At 38.0% G+C, this 20,021-nt stretch overlaps 1 protein-coding gene across 1 annotated transcript; it reads right to left on the minus strand.

Annotated features, from left to right (window-relative positions):
* Positions 1-5,098: 5,098 nt before the first annotated feature.
* On the minus strand, positions 5,099-19,300 carry LOC109029582 (nicotinic acetylcholine receptor beta2). The gene is made up of 12 exons (XM_019040083.2): positions 18,955-19,300; positions 18,043-18,191; positions 17,223-17,267; positions 14,820-14,929; positions 13,828-14,008; positions 13,241-13,397; positions 12,057-12,184; positions 10,783-10,958; positions 9,236-9,391; positions 8,202-8,314; positions 7,637-7,743; positions 5,099-6,784 (listed from the first exon to the last, which is right to left on the minus strand). The coding sequence occupies exons 1-12, from the start codon at positions 19,013-19,015 to the stop codon at positions 6,563-6,565; spliced, it is 1,605 nt and encodes a 534-aa protein (XP_018895628.2). The 5' UTR covers positions 19,016-19,300; the 3' UTR covers positions 5,099-6,562.
* Between the last annotated feature and the right edge of the window lie 721 nt (positions 19,301-20,021).

The following is a 20,021-nucleotide window of genomic DNA, read 5'->3' on the forward strand; positions in this document are numbered from 1 at the left end:
CGATGTACCTGCATTTGATCTTGTTCCGCGCCTTTTTTTTCTCTTTTCCGTCACATTTTCCCCCTTTTCTGAGAAAAAACACTCAGCACCGATGCACAGTGGATCGAGTCGATAGGAGAGGTCGGACGCAAAATTTGGAAACTTTAAACCCTTATAACTCCTTTTATTCAAAACTTCCAACTTTTAAAAATGATTCTATTGGTTTCCTCGTGAAATTTTCTTCCTACAGCACCCCTTGAAATGTAAAATGTGACGAAATAGACACTCGAATTTGCAGTTTTAGTGAAATATTTCATGTCCGACCTCTATATTAGACTAGATCCACTGTGCGATGATAGGAGGTGGGCGGATTTTCTCAGACCTTCGACCAGAAAACTGAAACAGTGAGAACACGTACTAAAATCGCCTTTGTCGAAGTGATGTGAAGAATAATTGAACGGTTTATTTGAAGAGAGGCGTAATTGCCGAAAGCCCGAAAGTCAAGTTTCGAGATAAAACAAAAAAACTTGATCTCTCCGAAAATCCTTCATATTCCTGTTCGAAAAAACACAAGAAAGTTGGAGGAAAGAAATAAAATCTTTTAAAATTTTCTTCCTCCACGAAACCGCTCGTTGTTGAAATTATGAGCGGTGCTGGGACAGTCAAATATCCATGCATATTCAATCACAATATTAAAATTCATAGTTCCTGCCCTTATACACGGTTTTCATCATTAGGAAGCAACCCACAAAGGTGAGGTGATATTGCATATACATCCCAGACCCCCCCCCCCCTCCGTGAAATGGCGTTCGTTACACTTGGCCTTTCACCAAATTCACTGCACTCCAGCGTATGAAAGTACATCAAGAGACTGAAAATCTTCCATAATTCGGTTTCGAAGAGAGAAAAATTTTGGAAGACATCTCTCCGTGAAAGCTATGAGTAACGAGAAATGGGGATCAGGATGCTTCAATTCAGATATATTATCGTTAACTATACTACCATGCTAAGGAAGAACACCGTATGAATCTTCAGGCGTTGCCAAATTTTCTTGGATGTAACACGAATTTCCTGGAAAACTTATGAATATTTTCCCTCTAATTTTTCAGGTAATTTTGTTTGCATTGTTTGCAATTTCACCTGAAGTTCCTGAAAATTTCAAGGAAAACTATTCATAACTTTCCTCAAATATAAACAAGATATCGAGGAAAATTTGGCAACGCTCGAATGTTCATACGGCGTTCTTCCTTGGCACGGCAGTATAGCCTCTCTTTCGAGGTGCGAAGTCACGCTGAATTCTTCCACTGCTATGCAAACAGCTGTCACAAACAGTGGAGCTTTAGACATACTCTGGCAACCATGAATTATCCATGCTCCGATCGCAAGATGCGCTCTATATCAATAAAGCAAATAAGTTATGTTTATAAAACACATTCGAAATCGAGCTGAATTTATTTCTCCGCTCGTAACTTGTTCGGTTTTTTGTAGGTGTGCTGGAATGATCACGGAGTAACACAACTTAAATTAAATTTACGAGAATTGATACAATATAGAATTCATGGACAACGAACCGATGGTTTATGGCCCTGCCACCCGGAGCGCCGCGGTCGGTGGCGGCGGTTACAGTTCCAGCTCCACAATCAGGAAAACCAGAAGCTTTTTATAAATAACGTTAATTTCATTTGTGCGACTAACTAATGTGCGTGTCATTATTAATTGGGACGCGACGAGCATTACTTCTCTCTTAAATTTATCACACTTATCTGAAGCAGACTTAAATACTCTGATGACAGTGGCGGGCGTGATTGATCGATTATTATCGATATTTCCCCATTTGAAGCTGTGGTAAAGGATCGATCATTAAGGTATTCATTGCGAACACCCTGTTTATCGATCCTTACCCAAAGGTTTAAATGGCACATCAATCGATATATCGCAAAGCACGCCACGCCGCTGTCTGATGAAAACTCCTGCCCAGAAACTTGGACTTTGGCTTGCAAAACGTGAGCTATAGAATACAAGGTTAACGTAATACAGAAGCTTCCGCAGCTGTAAGTGATGTAATTGGCGTTCACGTCCAAGAAAACTACCAATACCACTATAATTTATCAAAATTTACTTTTACTGCACTTTTACTCTACCTGAAAGTTCTCCGCAAAGCTCCACCTCACGGCGCGGAGGGCCCTGGTAAAAATTAGCAGTAGAATCTGTGTTCCAAAATACCATAGACCTACGGCCGGCTGTAAGATTTCCAATAGCTTCTGTAGCCGGCTACACAATTTCTTACAGCCTTTTATAGCCGATGGCGATTAAGCAACTCACAGCCAGGCGATAAAGTGTATGCTAAACGTCACTAATTACGGATGCTAGGACTTAGTGAGTTTTTGGACCACTGCTCTCTTTTTGGGCCGTAGTATCTTGATTTATTTTGCGAGGAAAGCTCCGTACTTTTGATGGATGCCTGCCATTCCTAATATTAGAGCGCCTTCAGTTTCGTATGATACTGTGCAATACCTCTGGTGTGAAATAGTTGCTTCAAGCGCCGTGGCACGCTGCGGTGCGGCAGGCGGGCAGCCAGCGCGAAACGCGCATTGGCGCCTACAAACCTAACAGGGATACTTCACGCTTTGCGCAATGCGTGAAGTATCCCTGTTAGGTTTGTAGGCGCCAGTGCGTCGCCGCTCCGCTTTGTGTTAGGCTCTAATATTTAATCTGGCGGAGTCAGCGTTATTCAACTCATGATTTTGAAATGTTTGCACATCCTGTATGGATTATTCTCGTTTTAATTGATGAAAAAAAAATATGTATTAAAGGAAAATATAACGTGTGTTTTGTAAATATTAAGGTGGTTCCGTATCAAACTTAATGATTTCCAAAGCACACGAATTTCTACACAATTTCTTATAGCCTTTTATAATCGATGGCAAAAAAGCAACAGCCAGGCGATAAAGTGTAAAGTCCGGCTATAGGAACTATAGCCCGGCTGCATAATTTTTTATCGCTTCGTATAGCCCGGCCGTATGATTTTCTCCGCATTCTACAGCCAGCTATATGATTTTCTGTAGCCTTCTTTAGCCGGCTATAAGAATTCCTATGGTATTTTGAAACGCAGCTCTTATCGCCAATTTTTACCAGGGGGTCCCTGCTTCGATCTGCACCAGTAAGAACAATCACTTTACCCAGAGCATTATACGTGTGCCTGCATAATCTTAAGTCATACTAATTGTTAGATAACGAAACGGAAGTATGATAAGTGTCCATAGCGCTAAATGAATGACAAATCAAAGCTTAAAGGACTCTAAGGCTGAAGAAATTACCACTCTGAATGCTAACCTCAAACCGAGAGCGGAGCTGAAAGTTATGAAGTCACTGCAACGCAAGCTTAGGCGCGGGCACTCGGTCGGTGTGTGTTCTACAGTTGTCTTCCGACACCAATTAAAAGCTACACAATTTCACCGCTTATTGGCTAAAACTTATGGCCCATAAAATCCCATTCATTTCCCGGGAAGCCAGTCGTTTTTCACTCTTCCAAGTGCGGGCTCACACTGAATAAATCTCCTCACCTATATTCATTCCACATTTTATGCAATTAAAATGGTTACGGCTCTATTGTTTGATTGTGCCCGGTTAAAGCGCCTCCATTTTTTCCGCGGAGACTAGTGCGCATGGATGCCACATTTTGAGGGATGGAATTCGAGTTAGCCCTGTTCTAGGAGGATTTCGATCGGGTGAATGGGTAGACGGGACAACGGGGGCAGAGCGTCCTTTGCCTTGTGTACCGCCACTACTCCACGGCGCGCTGAGCGTCGCTATCGTCGCATGGGGTACGAAAATAATGAAATCGCATTCAATTCAATTAATAAATCGCGTCGCGCCGCGCCGCTTTCTGGCTAAGTTGCCGACTTGAGTTCGTCGCATCGTCATTTAAATCTCATCCTTCTGTAGGCACGGATAGCCTAGAGTACCTGTATACTACAGCGAGAGTATGGACTAATGTGAAACTCTGAAAATCTTTCAGGCCTTCACCGATGCCTCCGCGAATAAAGTTAGGGCCCAAAGGGCAGGCAACTTACGAATTCAAATTATCCATAACGATTTATTATTACAATTGATACGACTCGTCGTTTGTACAGCACGTATATTTGACTTAGTTTTCACATAAATTTACACATTTTTTGCAGGAGATCGCTTACCCAAGTAGCATTTTTCAACGGAAAAATGGCGTTACTTTGAAATTAAGTTGCGATTTTTTTACAATTTTTTGGAGATGAAATCGCTAGGATCATCAACATCTGAGCGAATTATCCTCGATCTTGTCGCAATTTCATCTCTACAAAATCGCGTTCGATAAAATCGAACTTTTATCTCAATTTATGGCAATTTTTTATCCACTAATATTGCAGTAAATCGAAGTTGAGAACATCTTGTTTATCGATCCTTTTCTATTGTTAATGGTAGAGCAATCCATATGTCGCAGAACACGTCACGCCACTGCATCAACAATTAATTGATCCGGAGGGATCAAACGGTGGCATTAGAAACTAGCGAGAGACTTAAACGAATGGTTAGAAAAACTAACTAAAATCCAGAAACTCGGTTGCATGAACCAAGGATTCGTTTTCTAGGAGAGAGACGGTTACATTGTCCGAATAGTACAGCCGATATATCCACGTGAAACTGCAAAAATGCGTAACTCGATTAAGGTGTTTCGAAACCTCTGCTCCTATTTTATGCTTTAAAAACCAAGCCATTGTCATGACTTGAAATTTTTACAGAATATTCCTCACATGGAGAAGAATAATTACCGAAGTTTTCAAGGAATGACGCACTGCAGTTTTCCATGTAAAACACAAAGTATGGCGAAAAAATTGCAACGTTACGAACCGAAATACGCATTTCTGCAGTTTCACTATCGATATGAAACGGAGACCGAACTCTCTTCCTCACGGGGTGGTTCCTCCAGGAAAGGGGTTGAGGAGTCCCACCCCTGGAGAAATGCCCAGAAATTCAGCTCCTGGACGTCCGTTTGATCTCGGTTTTCGCAAGGATTCCGCAAAACAGAACCCTTGCGAATTCTGAAAGACAGCTGTTACTGGGAATAAATCGATTAAAACAAAAAAAAAACGAAATCAAATTGCTTTATTGTCATATAAATATATTGAACAAAAGAAAATTGAGACGTAGTGATTAGAATGCGCTGTCAATGACAGTGTTTGCAAATGCTTGCACATAGACAATATGACGGAGTAATGAGAAGTGTATGATAAATTTGAAAATTCAAGTATTAAAAGTAAGGAAGCCTGTTCCGACCGCGTTTAGTGAGTCTGATTATGTCAGTAAGAGAAATAGAAGAGAGTTTAAATTCGATACTGTTACCACGAAGTTTTCATAAAAATTATTTGGTACAACCTGGTTATCATGATTGTAGTGTCAAAAATTTATTTACATACGTAATGCTGACTTTACAGTTTGATCAACTGTCAAGTCAAGGGACCCTGCACGGAAAACTAAAAAATTCGGTGCCAACCAAATTCCTTCAATATTTATGATATATGATCTTCTGTAAGACCTCCTCGGCACGATGTGGTATAAAAATCGTGGTATCTTTTTTGTAGTTTCGAGATAGTTGGGACTAAAAACTGAATTTTTCAGCACTTTATACTAGCATTGTCATCTTGGTGATCTAAAATTTCAACCAAAAAAATAAATAAATAAATTAAAAATTTAAAAAAAAAATTCAGTGAGGAAAGTTCCTCCTTCCTCACGGAATTTTTTTTTTCTTGAGATATTATTCTGACTTTAAACATCGTTTCTTAACAACAAAGTTTTCTTTTTTATTTACATTCGGGCGGATTCAACTCAACATCAGTTGTTTTTTTTTTTCAAAAGCGTCGTTTTGTTAATGTTAAGTTTTAGTTGAAAAAATGATAGCAAAACAACGTTTCTTTATCTCAAAAAAGCCAAATTTGGTCGACAAGAAACGACGCTTTAAGTCAAAATAACATCTCAAGAAAAACAATTTTCAGTGCTCACTAAGCCCGGCGCCGGCCCGAAAGATCTAAGACAGACTGCAACAGAATGAAGGCTCCATACCGGAACAGGAGCAATGTCACGTCTCTATAAAAAAATGCACTTTAGCATTAAAAAAAAAACTTTTTTTCACCTCTTTTTTCTCGGAATTATATAGCACCTCGAATGTTCGATTTAATCACATATTGTGCTCAAAATATCGTAAAAAACATCCCACAAAGCGAAAAGCCTGCTAGCTCCAAATCCCTTTGTTTTCCATGCAGGCTCCAAAATGGACCAATTTTTACAGAAAGTAACCAATCCACATAAAGTTGAAACCGGGAAAAAGAGGTTTGCAGCTTCATTCCTCCATAAGACTCATTTAGAAATAACTCTCCTTTTCACAAACTAATTTTTTTTTCGACTTTGAGTTTTAGGCAGGGGAAAATATACAGTTAGTGGAACTAAAAACAATCTTAACTCAATTTTTTTTCGAAAATATGGGTCGGTTCCTTTCTGATAAACTCGGTCCAAATAAAAAGTTAAATCATTGGATTGTTTGGAATTCATCGACTTAAAGTGCATCTAAAATTTTGTCTCGGTTGATTGAATAAATGGGCATTTGATTTTCACCGTAGAGGAAAGTTGATAGCTGTCTATCGATTGGTGCCCTCTCATCGTAGAGGGATGGCGCCTGGAACATAATGATGCAGGTGCCCCCAATACAGGCGACCGTAAAAATCCACAAAAAGAATCTGTCCATCACCATCGATACGTATTTCCAGTCTTCTATGACCTGCAAGTAGAAGTATGACTCTGTGAGCATAATTATTGTAGAGCCTGATGATTTTGAATTTTTGTTGGAAGTTCGTTGTACGTCAACGACAGTTCCAGGGGGTCTGCCCCCTCCCCCTTAGCCTCGTTAATTATGTACCCTTTTTTTACTTTTGGAGGGCAGACATAAAATATTATCAGGGACGTACACAAAATAATGTAAATTTACCGTCACGTTTTTGAATGGACCCCCCCCCCCCCTTAAAGAATTCCTAGCTACGCCACTGGTCGACGAGATCCGAATATGTGAACGGATCTGTGGAACACCTCTTCTTCCAAAAATTCAAATTTGAGTTATTGGTATCACTGCATACAGTAAGAAAATCTGGAAATGTGGGCGCAATTTAACCTGAAAGCTCAAAAAATTGAGGGAGATATGATGTCCTGAAGTTCGATGACAAAAATTCATAAGTTTTATTTTATATTTGAAAGTGCATGTGAAAATTGAGGCCCTTTTTCAGAATTCTGACATGCATACAGAGAGGGAGCAGTCAGCGCCCTCTGTGATGGGAAAACCTCGCTAAAACCTCTCGTATAGCTTGTTCCAAATGCTTCTGAAGAACCATTCCGCCGCTGAGAACTCGAAAATGCCGATGTGTAAGATGTAATGATGTAGGGAAACAGTTTTTCGTCGTGTCCAAATGACTAGGGCTTTTGGACTAAGGTCTATGCAGCATGACGATTTTAAATAATTTCGGGTGCTCGGTCTGACATTACCACAAAAATGATGACGCTAGTCCGATCTTTTTGAAACTAATATTAATTGTGTATTAACTTATGAAAAGCCAACCTCTATGTAGATCGTGAAACTTACCTCATTATCTTTGTCCGCATCTTTGATGTGTTGAGCAATAAAGCGGACTCCTTCTAAAGCAGCTAATAAGTCGTCCGATAAGTGTCTTGGAATCACATTCTCCAAATCTAAAATTGAAGAATATGTACCTGCATTAAAGGTAAATTTTCACCAAAAATAACTGAATACTCAAAAAACATCTTACTACCTGCGAAAATGTGAAGCAACACTCCAACGAGGTAGCAACATTTTCCATGTGATCCAATTTAAAGAAAATACGATTTTGTAATAATGCACATAATCATTGTATCGGTGTAATTGATGTATTTACCATAATTTTCTGGTAATACAATTGTGACCGTTACCATGATGACACTTTTGCTCAGAGGAGGAAGTTACGAGAATCCAAATGTTGTATTACCGCATGTTAGTTTTTATTGAGCGATTGAAAGGATTGAAAATTTAACATTTATACATTAAAACGATGGATTCACTATAAATACTCGAAAGAGTAATGGAAAAGATTCATTCTCTAATGTTTGTAAGTTATTGTGACTTCAGTTGACTAATTAACATGATTACTTACCTGGCGCTTGGGCTCCATGGTGGAAGTGATTACAATCGTTGCTTTTATACATATTTCTGTTTTCTTTAGGACTGCATTTATGTTCCATTGGACATCCGTCACTGAAACTGTCTCTGAATAAAATAAATAAATTTCACGATTAGTTGGAAAAAGTGGAAGAGAATGCTTTGCAAAACAGCCCTTGTCCTGAAAAGCGTCATTGAGAAAAGAACTTTAAAGTTTTAGTTTGTCTACATTTCAATTCGTTAAAGACATACAATTTCGACACTAAAAAAAAGTTATTGTACTTGCCATTCAATTTAAGTTTCCAAAATTTGAATTCGTTAATTTAAAGATACATTTATGTATATCACATAAAAGAGGGATACGGAAGCTAGGATAAGGGCTTTTTTGCAGATGACACTTTTTGTTAGCTCAACAGAAAGGCTGGTTTAAAACGTTATTTAGAAGGAAAATTTTCGAATTAAAATTATAACTTCAACTAATGTCTGGTTAAGCCTGATGAATTTTTCGCGTTTTTTCTACATTTTTTACCAAACCGTTCTATTCTACTCCAAACAATTGTGGATTAAATATTAAATTGATAGTAAATACTCGAGAAACAGCAATACTTTTTCATGCTAGTTAATTTTTCTGAGGTTAACTAAGTAATTTGAAGGAAAATTTTTATCAACTCCAATTTCTTCGACCTAATCTCTGCTGAACCTAAACTTTTAAAAATATCATCCCATAGTGACGTATTGTCTGCTAAATTTGGACTTTAAAAAGGAATTAAATACTTATGAAAGTACAAGGTGGCATTTTTCAGTGAAAAAAAAACACAAAATTCCTAACTCGGGTTTTTGACAGTTTTTATGATAATTTTCTCTTTGAAAACGAGTTTCTTCACTTTCTTTGACAGCCAATGCTCATATGGTACTTGATAGATATCTAATTAAGTTCCTGACCTTGAAGGAATCAGAAGTATACGATCATTTTTTCTATGTACCAAAGCTTGGATAACGCTCTAAAGAGTTGATCAAAAAACTACTTACCGAAAATCTCCATCATTGACATAACTAGCATCCGACAAATTTTCAAGATATAAATCGTTAGGTGAATAAGGCGGCCGGCGCATCATTAATAGTCGAGGCATGAAGTGGAGAAACACCGTTTTCACCCAAGGAGACATTTTATGAGTAGACGGTGACCTAAATTTTGTGTCCAACAAAATAAAGCAAGAACATTCGTTAATTTTACAGGCACCCTCGAACCTTTCTTTTTTTTCTTCCATAAAAATACTAAGCTCAATTTCAAGAAGTACGTAGATTGCTTATTTTTTGGGAATACAGGATACTCCTGACTCCTGCAAATTTCGACGCGATATTTCGTTCGTTCTATTCTCTTTTAATGTAACCAAAAAACATTAAATATCATCCGAGTTTCTGAATTGTTACAATGAGGATACATATTTTCCCTTTAATTATGGTAAAAACTGGAGCAGAAAGTCAAGAATGATGACAAGCAGTCCTACAACATTCCCACAGTCTTGTAGGCGCTAATATGCTTTCACGCCAACAGAGCGACTGCACTGCGTTTGGCGCAATGCGAGAAGTATTCATGCAGCCTTGTAGGCGCCAATATGGGCCTCGCGCCGACCGTACTGTTTGGCGCAATGCGTGAAGTGTTCCCAAAGTCTTGCAGGCGCTAATATACGTTTATCGCCGGCCGCACTGTGTTTGGCGAGATTATTCGAACTCTCGTTAGAATAATCGCGGCATCGAATAATAGAGCTCAAAAGGTCCATGTTGTGTTTCGACGCCGTATGAGCATTCCAACGTTGCCTGGTTTCTCCCGATTAAATATTGCTTCCGAGAAAAGTTAGGAAAGTTCTTTATACCTACGACCATTATTTGATCTTTTCACTCCATTTATCATCAGGAGGTAAGACATCGACTTGTCAACAAACTAACCTAAACTGGCGTTAACATAAAAATGCGTTTATTTTCCAACTGTTTCCTGTTTTGCCAAACTTCTACCTTAAATTAACTTAATTTTAAATTCGCGCATTCCAGTAGGTTCTACTCGTACAATCCTCATCTATTTTCTTAGACCTTTCGCGCAATCCTGGATTATCGTTATGCACAACGTGCGCTTTGTGAATGCTCCTGATCAATGCACCGATATTAGAGCCCAACATGGCAATTAGCGATTTTTTGGTATTAATAGATGCTTCTACTGACAATGAGTAAACTTAAGCACCGAGTTTTTCCGGTCTCCTTGTACAGTCTTGATTTGACTAAATAAGGCGAGAGACCGACTCAGGGCTTTAATTCTAAATTCGCACATCTCGGGATGAAAGTCAATTCTTAATGCCGAAACACGAATTTCAGTGTTTCCGCCGAGTTGCCTGACAATTTGAGAAATTGTTCAAAATGCTGTGAAGTCTGAAAAAAGTATTTTATCTTTGAGACCTTAAGAATTATCGCCCTTTCTATTGATAATAAGCAGGAATATGAAAAGTTGTTTTACTCTCCTAAAAATCGCGTTTACCTAGATACGCACTTTTGCAGTTTCACCATAAAGTGATAGTGAAACTTACCGGAAATGAACGTTCAGAACGCAGACAGTGACGCAAATAGAAAGTGTCACCAAAGTCATCGTAAAGAGGAGGTATTTCCCGAGCAGAGGTACAGCCAATGATGTGGGGGGAATAATCTCAGCTAGCAGCAAGAAAAACACTGTCAAGGACACGAGAATTGAACTGCAAAGAGAGACCTAAAACAAAAATCAAGATTTTTGTACTTACACTGTCAAAAACATTGGTTTAGTTCAAAATTTGGCTCGACGGGCATTCAAGGTACTTAAGACAAAAAATTTGTCGCGAAAGAGCTGTTTTTTGGCCGAGGAGAATTATGTTTTTTTCTATATTATATGGGAGGGAGGGGTGGATTTCACCATTTGGATGAGTAGTTGGATAAAATGCAATGATGGGATAGAGCCAGAATTGCTTGATTTCACCACAACGGCGCAAATTGTCATGTATAAGCGCACTTTTTCATTGAACATTTTAAGAACTTTTCACGGAGTAAACCTTTAAAATTTAATGTAAAACTATTTTAGAGTGGGTAATTGAAGAGCTCGCAGGTGTCTGAAATTTTGTAAATTTCATGTTAAAATGAAACTGCTAGGAAAAGAGAGCATGATTTGTAAATTGAACAATTATTGGAGGAAATATGGCAAAAATAACCTAACGCAAAAAATAACATGTGTATAAATGGGAAATGTCGCCATTGACGTCACAAGGCGACACATTTTCCCACTTTTAAATCTATTATCCTCCAATTTCCCATTCCAAAAAAAAAAAAAAAAAAAAAAAAAAAAAAAAAAAAAAAAAAAAATAGAAAATACTGCGAACTTAGCTCATTAAGCACTCTCAGATGAAGCAATAAAATTGTGAGTGCAAATTCTCCGTCAATAAAATGTCAGGAAATTTTAAAACGTTGAAGCACAATGAGGAGCCATGGCAAATTGGTAATCCTCTCAATTTTAATTTTATGAACCATGGGGGATAGCTGACGTAAAAGCTATGAGAGGATCGAGCGTTGAAATAATCACAGAAAATTGACAGTATGAAATGAAGAAATTAATGCTAATTCTCAGCGATAAGTGACAAGAGTATAAAGGGGTGCGTTTGATCCCAGAACATTTATATTTTGAAGGAAAATTCGCTGAGAAATCTTGAATTACGTTTAATATAGCTGCGTTTCCGTTTTCTTTAATTTAAAGGTAAATGAAAAATATTTAAAAATAGCTGTAAAAATTAAGGAAAGTAAAATAAAGGGAGGAAAAATTGAAAATTAAGAGATGAACTACCTTTTCGCCAGAGTCCGACGGTAAGTAGAAGACCAAAACAGTCAAAAAAGTAATTCCAACACAAGGAATGATCAAGTTCACGGTATAAAATAACGTTTTGCGTCGCATCGTTATATTGAAGGTAATATCTGAAAATAGAAAATTGAGCAGCTGATAAATCATTCCACAAACTCTAATGAAAGCACTATAAATACTAAGTGATCATTCGTCGATACCGTGCCCATAAATAGAACAGCATTTGTAGATACCTGACCGACAGCTTTCTTGAATAAACAAGTTTTGATACTTTGATAACGAGTGGAGTAAATAGCGCAGGCAAAGGGATCATTCGCCAATGATTGAAAGTGGCAGGTAACAGGAGTAGATTCGAACATTTTTTTTTCAAAAACCGCACACATCCCACTTGCTCTCCACACCGCTCATTTGAAAGACTCGGAGTACAATGTGCATAAGTGCAGTTTTTGAAAAAATTGAGATATTAATGATTTCAAGTAGAACTAATCTTGATTTGCATCAAGCTTCATAATGCTTAATAATGCATATTCTGTGAAAAATTCGCTTCCAAATTCCAATTTTCAAGTAAAAAAAGTCAGTTTGAACTTTCTTTCTGCCATAAGGATCCATGCAGTTTCGAAACTTCATGCACGTGTTCCCCGAAATAGCAATAGCTGCACCTATACGCCTCGTCCTCCAAGCCCCTCGTATGAGGTGCGTGTGAACTTGGCTGAAATGCTCAAACAACTTCCATTACAAATTCTACAAATATTTTGCCCTCCAGATGAAATAATTGGAAGTAATCCGGTCGGAATAGCAACAAAATAATGTAGCTAGAGTAAAAATTGTCCTCTGTAAAAGCCATCTTGACACAAAGAAAGTGGCCATCTGCCGCAGGTAACTGTTACTGCCCCAAAACCACTATAACATTGCCTACTCATTGGTTATCGAAGACAATCTGTTCAAGAAGTAATGCTCTAGCCGGTAGTACTGGCTAGAAAGATATTGGCTCTTCAGCTATCGGGTGCCCAAGAGAAGGGGTCCTCTCGAGGTAAGTTATGGAGCTAGAGGCTCTGAGCCCTTCTGAAATCATTCTTACGGCAAAAATCCCTCTGTTTCATAATCAGAGATAAAACTAGTAGTTTGAATTTTAATCAGACTTTTTTGCGTTAATGACTAAAACTTCATACCTGAGTATGGCTCAGTGCAGCAAGGATAGTATTCTTCATTTCTTCTTGCCGGTACCTCCAATATGTCCCACTCAACAGACAAATGAAACTCGCTTAAATCAACACCAACATTGACTAAATTTGACCCATAAACTTGTTCCATATGTTTGAGGTCAATCTGAAAAAAAAAGCAATCGAAAGTTTAATTTTTCGGACTGAAATACTTGCTTTGCTTTTGAATCTGTTTCAGATTGGTTTGAAAGAAGTCCCTGCGCTTCCAAAACAAGGCACGAAAAGGTCTTTTTATTAACAGACTCTTTGAGGGCGTGTGACATTTTTGCACCCTCAATATCAGAAAGAAGTTGCTGTTGCTTGGCACGAAATTGAACTTTTTCTTAGCACGGATAAGTCTTTTTCAGATAATTTATGTGAAGAAAAAAGTTCAACTCAATTCATTGAAATAGTGAAGTTTCGGGCAGTTGAGAGTTTTGACTCTGACCCTCCGTCCTTCCATGGGGAGGAAGGAGCACCTACACGCAAACCGTCCGCAATATTTAAACATCTAAGGTGCTACTGACAATCTCTTTTTTATAGATACTGAAACTCACTTGGAATCCATTGTAAGTCCATGATCCAAATTTCATAAGGCAGCTTTGCTCATCAAATGGGAAATACAGGACGTTCATTTCACAAGAGGATTTGTAAATGGCAGGGGGTCTCCACAAGACATCACCTGTGTAGTTGAGAGTAGCTTTTGTCATCAGTGTCACCTCGTAGTTGCCATCAGCACTGAAAACAGATACTATTTATTATTTCTCTCTTTCAGTGAAGATTAAGTATGGTCTTAGCCGCCATTACGAGGCCCCAAAAAAACCTTTTTCGCACCTTTTAGCCAGTTTTGACGTTCAATATTTCATATACTTTCCATGTTTCTTTATGAAAATAAACCAAATTCAATTGATTTACTTTAGAGGGTGGATTTTTTTCTTTTTTTATTTGTTTATTTGTTTATTTTTTTAAAAAAATCCTGAAAAATTGTTGTCATTTTTAAATTACTAAATCTCGTTTTACCCACTGTGAGCGATTTAAAAACATGAAAAAACGCCAAAAAAAAAAAACAATTTCAAGTCAATCATAAAGAAAAGTTCCAAAGAAAGGCGTGTTAGCTGACCTCCAACTCATCAAAAGACGCATTTCGAACCTGCGGCCAAGAGAAAAAAATCGAATCGATGGAACCACGTAAACCTCATGCTATGAACCGTTCCTTGGATCCAAATTGGTCAAAATTCCCATCCTTGCTGGCGGCCATAATTCTGTAAATGACTCAAATTTTTTGGATTCCAATATTCGATAGCATGCCCGAGTGCTGTTCATATAAAATTTCAAGTCAATTGAACTGTGAGGCCTCATGAAATGGACAGTTAGCTGGGTCCAAATTAGTCAAAGTGATTAAAATGGTCATTTTGGTACCGGTCAGCTACTATGACTCTCAGGAGAACTTTCGGTTTTTTTTTTCTCAATTTAAATTATTTAAATGTGAATTTTGGTCCTTGCAGTAGGTCCATAATGTATCATACTAGAAATTAAATATATTTCTTACTTATTATAGAGGACTATGTCAGGTAGCCAAATATGTTCGGATGGAACGTAGAGCATCTCGACACCTCCATACTCATTTGGGTCCCATCGGAGCTTGTAGTCATTCCATTTCTGGATTTAAAACAAAAATGGAAAAAAATTAAATTGTATGATTTGTGTGTAGTTTAACAGAATATTGACGGCAAAATTGCCAATAGGTATCTACATATCCCGTTGTTTTTAAATACCCGCCTCCATTTTATTTTTTTGAATTAAGAAAAATCCCTCACCATTCCTTAAAGTTTTCGCGGAATTTTCCTGCCCCAGAAGAAAAGAATTAGGTACTAAAGTGTTGAAGAAGTGTCACTTAATTGTTCATTTTAAAAATAATGTGTGGCAGGTATAGTATTCAACGTCGCGAACCGAGATGTGTGGTTTAGTAGTTTCCCGCAATTTAAGGCGTTTTCAAAACAGCAAACTCCCTATTATTTTGTTTTATTTCTTACCACTCCTTTGTTTTAATCCTCCTATAAAAACTACCCATTTGCAAAATACAATTCTAACTGGAACGCACTTTAGCTATGCATTCACTACTACAAAAATGTCAAAGAAAATCGACAAGCCCAGCGTGCGGGAAGGCAATTTCAATTTTGATCTTCCGTCGCATTCTTACGGCGCAATGATACAACTATTTGAACTCTCCGGAATGCGTGAGGTATCACGCCGCATTTGAAGGCGTTTTCGAAACAGCCAAGTTCCGATACCCGGATTATCGTTGTGCAAAGTTCCAATTATTATGTTTTATTTCCTACCATTTGTTTGTTTTCAATCATCATATAAAAACTACTCATTTGCTGAATAGGTACACTTCTGGCTGGAGCGAATTTTAGCTAGTCATTCACGACTGCAAAAATGTTAAAGGAAATCGACAAGCCCCGCCCGTCGGGATATAAAAGATCCAAAAATTTTCCGGGGGGCGGCCTCCCCCCGGACCTCCTCTCTTTCCTGGGGGGTCTACCCCCACCCTCCCACCCCCGTGGGGCCCCTCACGATGCGTCGCCGCGGCCTAACATGTTTCACGCCAGTCCGAACCTGAGTTTCATTGTAGGTATACTATACTTAGAATTAATCATAAACTGATAATAAATCAACGGATTACTGAGAACCTAACGGAAAACACAGGAATTACATGAAAGTGCTCGATACAATATTTATTTCATAGGTAATATACATATCGCCGGTGAAACTACCAGTCCACATACGTCAATTTGCAGCTTTGTAGACTTCCAGTCATACTTTATCTTTGAAATTGAACACCATTCAACGTCAATATTCGAAAACTTCCATCATGTTCATCCTTTTCTGTGCGAAGAAAACTTGGTGAAAATTTCAAGAAATAATATTGATTTGTTTTCCTCTTTCAAAATATTGATGGTAGCGGAGAGTTTCGAACACCGCAAGCGAGATATGTGGTCTGGTGTCGATATGCCGTATTTAAAAACATGAATTCAATGTATATTTTCCTCACCTACGGGCCGATTATTGAAATTGATAGACAAAGCTATAGACAAAAATGCCAAAAGGGATATGGAGGGATCCTATTGGTGAAATCTGATGGTTGCAATGGACAAAGGCAGTGGATAATAGACAAACTAACGGCAACCCACGAGAAACCCGACAGTTAGTCCATCATTTTCTCCCTTAGTCTATAAGAACCACACATTTCAACCAATAGGATCGCTCCATAAATCTTATGTCTTCTTTGTCTACAGCTTTGTCTATCAATTTCATAATCAGCCCGCAGAACAGAGCGAAAATGACGAAACTACGACGAGCAACTATTCGTGCTCCTAGGCCACGCATATTGCTGTCACGGTTATTGAAGGCGAGCTCGACAAAGTGAAATACGCAGTGGTTTAGAGTAATCAACGTGTGTTCTTTGAATTCGCGCGCTCATTCTTTTTTACATTTTCTCATTATTATTCAGCAGGATCGATTACAAAACTTAACAATATGCCTGGAATCGTCCTGAATAAATGTAGAAGGTAGCGCCCTGTGCGAAGCAACGGTAGTGCACTCTAAAATACATATTAAATATGTTTTAAGTATGCACACGGTGCGTATCATATACTGGTATTCTGTCTACAACGACAATCAAAATCCTAGGGCGGACTAGAAGAAGGAAGACTTGCAGCCTCCTCACCAAGCTTTATGAAAAAACCTTTAAATTTTGATGGGGTTGCGTCACAAACCGATCTATGACACAATTTCAGGCTCGACAGGAATTTTCTGCCAGGATAAGCTCTCCTCGAACTATTGAAACATGATATACACCACAATCCTTTTAAAGTGTAACTTCATGATTATAACCTTTGTAATTACACGTAGACAGATTTCAATCAGACAAAAAGGACGCATTACTAACCTGCTCCACCCAAACATTGGTCGTCATGACCTGGCTCTTCAGACTCTGAAAAAAAATATAAAGGAATACATTCGTCTTGGAAAACAAAAAGGTCTTAAAAAGTTTGTCGGATTTTAGTATTTTTTGCCTGCAGGGGAATTTGCTGCCATTCAATCAAGAGAGAACATGTACAGAGAATATAATATTAAACAGAATCTACACAAATAGATGAATGAAAATATTTTTTCTCCGCAGCATGATATCATTTGTTTCCTCGTTGAATTTTCCCGCATAACTTTTTCCTTTCTTTTTTTCTACGGAAACGGAAGGTTCCGAACTGGATACCTTACAACACCAAAACTTAAGCAATGCAAGGTATTTCTGAGCACGTATGTGTGCCTGAGTACACAAGTGTATTGACTCATTTTCTCATAAAAAATGACCACATAACGTCGTCTCTCGTACAAAGGAACGTGTCTTATTCAAAGGTGGCAAAATTTACGCAAATAATTCAAGTTTTAACAAGAATGAACCTGCAAAATTTTTGTCCAAAATTTTTCTGATTTTTTCATGAGATCAGAAAAACAATCGGTGAAATTTTCAGTTAAAAATTGCCAAAATTCCCTTCGTAAAAATACGATTTTCGAGGGGTAATTTGGTAACAATGAAATGTAGTTACGTTCTTTCGTGAAGAAAACGACGATAATACTAGTAGTATACTCATAGTATAGTACACTAAACTCAAAATCCAAAAAAATGATCGTATATACTCACCTAAGTATTGCTATTTTAGTTAGTATTTATGCACTAAAATATTACTTCAAAAAGTGAGGATACTTACCACTTCTAGAAGTTGCGACATTTTCAGTCGAAGTTGGACGACTAAGGTTTCGGTATTGTTCACGACCGGCCGAATCAGACGATTGTAGTTGCTCAACAAGTCATCATAGAGCCTTTTTGCATCTGGGTTAGCTTCTATTTGTTTAAGACCTGCATACGAAAATTTCCGTGAATTCTTGTCCTTTTTGTAGATATGGATCGTATTTAGCAAAAAGGAACCAGCGCAATTACAGTGTTTTCGAAATTGTGTAACTTTTTCCTTTCCTTTAAAAATGCTTAATATATGTACAGTATTAAACTCTACACAATTATTTTCCTTTGAAATTAACGATTATTTGGTTAAAAGCAAAAGCTTTTTGCTATTCTGGGAGATTTTTTTTAGATAATTATGAAGAAGCAACATTTGTACAACACTGTAATCGCGCTGGTTCCTTTTTGCTAAGTGCGATCCATATTTTGATGGAGCAATAAATTAACAAGATGTTTTATTTATAATATTTATTTTGGCCTTTTTATATTTTCAGCTACTTCTCATCTTTGCCATCTACCTAACCTTAATGTTTTCGAGGATGATCGATATAAATGGCTAAAGTTCGAGACCATGTATCCCCGTTTGCGACGTTGCAAACTTCTTGTCATACTTCATTTTTCCCCTTGGGAAACTAGTCAACGTAATTTCTTGAAAAGTCCATGATTTTTCTTCTCTGTTAGCAGAGTAGTATATGTCGTATAAATTTCAAACTATAAAGTTGACTTGTTTCTCCTCGAAAAAATAAACTGGAAGGGGAGATTTTGAAACGCCTCGTTGAGGTTACGTGATTTCGGACTTTAACCATCGGTTTATTGAATTATTTTAATAATAATATAATAAAAAAAGAGACTTGGAGGTGTTCCATTAAAAAATATTACTCACCGTTTACATTTTCAGGGTGGTAGGACAATTTGAGAAGGATTAAAGCAAAAACGAAGATCATTGTACTGGTGATAAGAGAGATCCAGTAATACGAAAATGTAACGGTTGTGTATTTCGACAGGTCCTACTTTTAGTTACTACTTTATATAAGGTAATATTGCACTATACGCTTATGAATTAAAGGATAGAACAGCGCTAACTAAGAGACTAGAAAACCGATAGCAGAAAACACGAAACTTGGGGGCAAAGACATTTTTAAGGGGATACAATGCTTTTGAAACTGCTAAGGTCCCGGAGATCAGAGCCCGAACTCAGGGATGATGGGGCGCAGGACAGCGCGGGAATGTGCCCGATGATTTCCGCGCCTCGCACAGCATCCCTTAGGAGCGAAAATCAATAACGGGGCCTGCGCCGTTGACGTGCCTTTGACCGCACTAACCGGCTTGCTTTAAAAAAGCGCGGGCTTTATTCGCTGAAAGGGTGTGATCAATTCACGTGAACGAGAGAGTATACCGTTCATAGGGAAAGTCTTGTCCTGCGGGCTGATTACTGAAATTGATAGACAAAGCTATAGGCAAAGAAGACATAGGGAGTATGGAGCGATCCTATTGGGTGAAATGGATGACTCCTATCGACTAAAGGAGAAAATGATGGACTAACAGTAGGGTATCTCGTGGGTTTCCATTAGTTAGTCTGTTTACCTACCTCCTTTGTCCATCGCAACCACCCACTTTCATCGATAGGATCGGATCTCTCCATAGCCCTTTTGTCCCCTTTGTCGAAAGCCTTGTCTATCAATTTCAATAATCAGCCCCCTGTACTGGTTATTAATTGGCTCATCAGTTGTAGACTTTTCATGACCATTCATCTACGATGTGAGTACGGAAAAATTAATCATGATCACATGAAAAATTGTCTTTGTCGTTAAAGAGCAGAGCAAAATTTGAACCCATAATAAAATGACATTTTAGTTATTGTTATATTTTCCCTTGTGAGAATGATTTTTAATCCAAGAAGAACAAGGTGTGCCTATCCGGTATCAAACTAATGTCTTTGAATAAAATGTT

The sequence above is a fragment of the Bemisia tabaci genome, chromosome 2 (genome assembly GCF_918797505.1).
Source record: "Bemisia tabaci chromosome 2, PGI_BMITA_v3".
Classification (NCBI taxonomy): domain Eukaryota; kingdom Metazoa; phylum Arthropoda; class Insecta; order Hemiptera; family Aleyrodidae; genus Bemisia; species Bemisia tabaci.

Bases quoted from the DNA above. Each gene is read 5' to 3' on its own strand.
- LOC109029582 (XM_019040083.2), bottom strand. From the start codon at position 19,015: ATGATCTTCGTTTTTGCTTTAATCCTTCTCAAATTGTCCTACCACCCT. The intron at 18,192-18,954 runs GTGAGTAATATT...TTTCGTATGCAG, and splicing joins CCACCCTGAAAATGTAAACG to GTCTTAAACAAATAGAAGCT. The intron at 8,315-9,235 runs GTAAGTAGTTTT...TATTTTATTCAG, and splicing joins GTCAATGATGGAGATTTTCG to AGACAGTTTCAGTGACGGAT.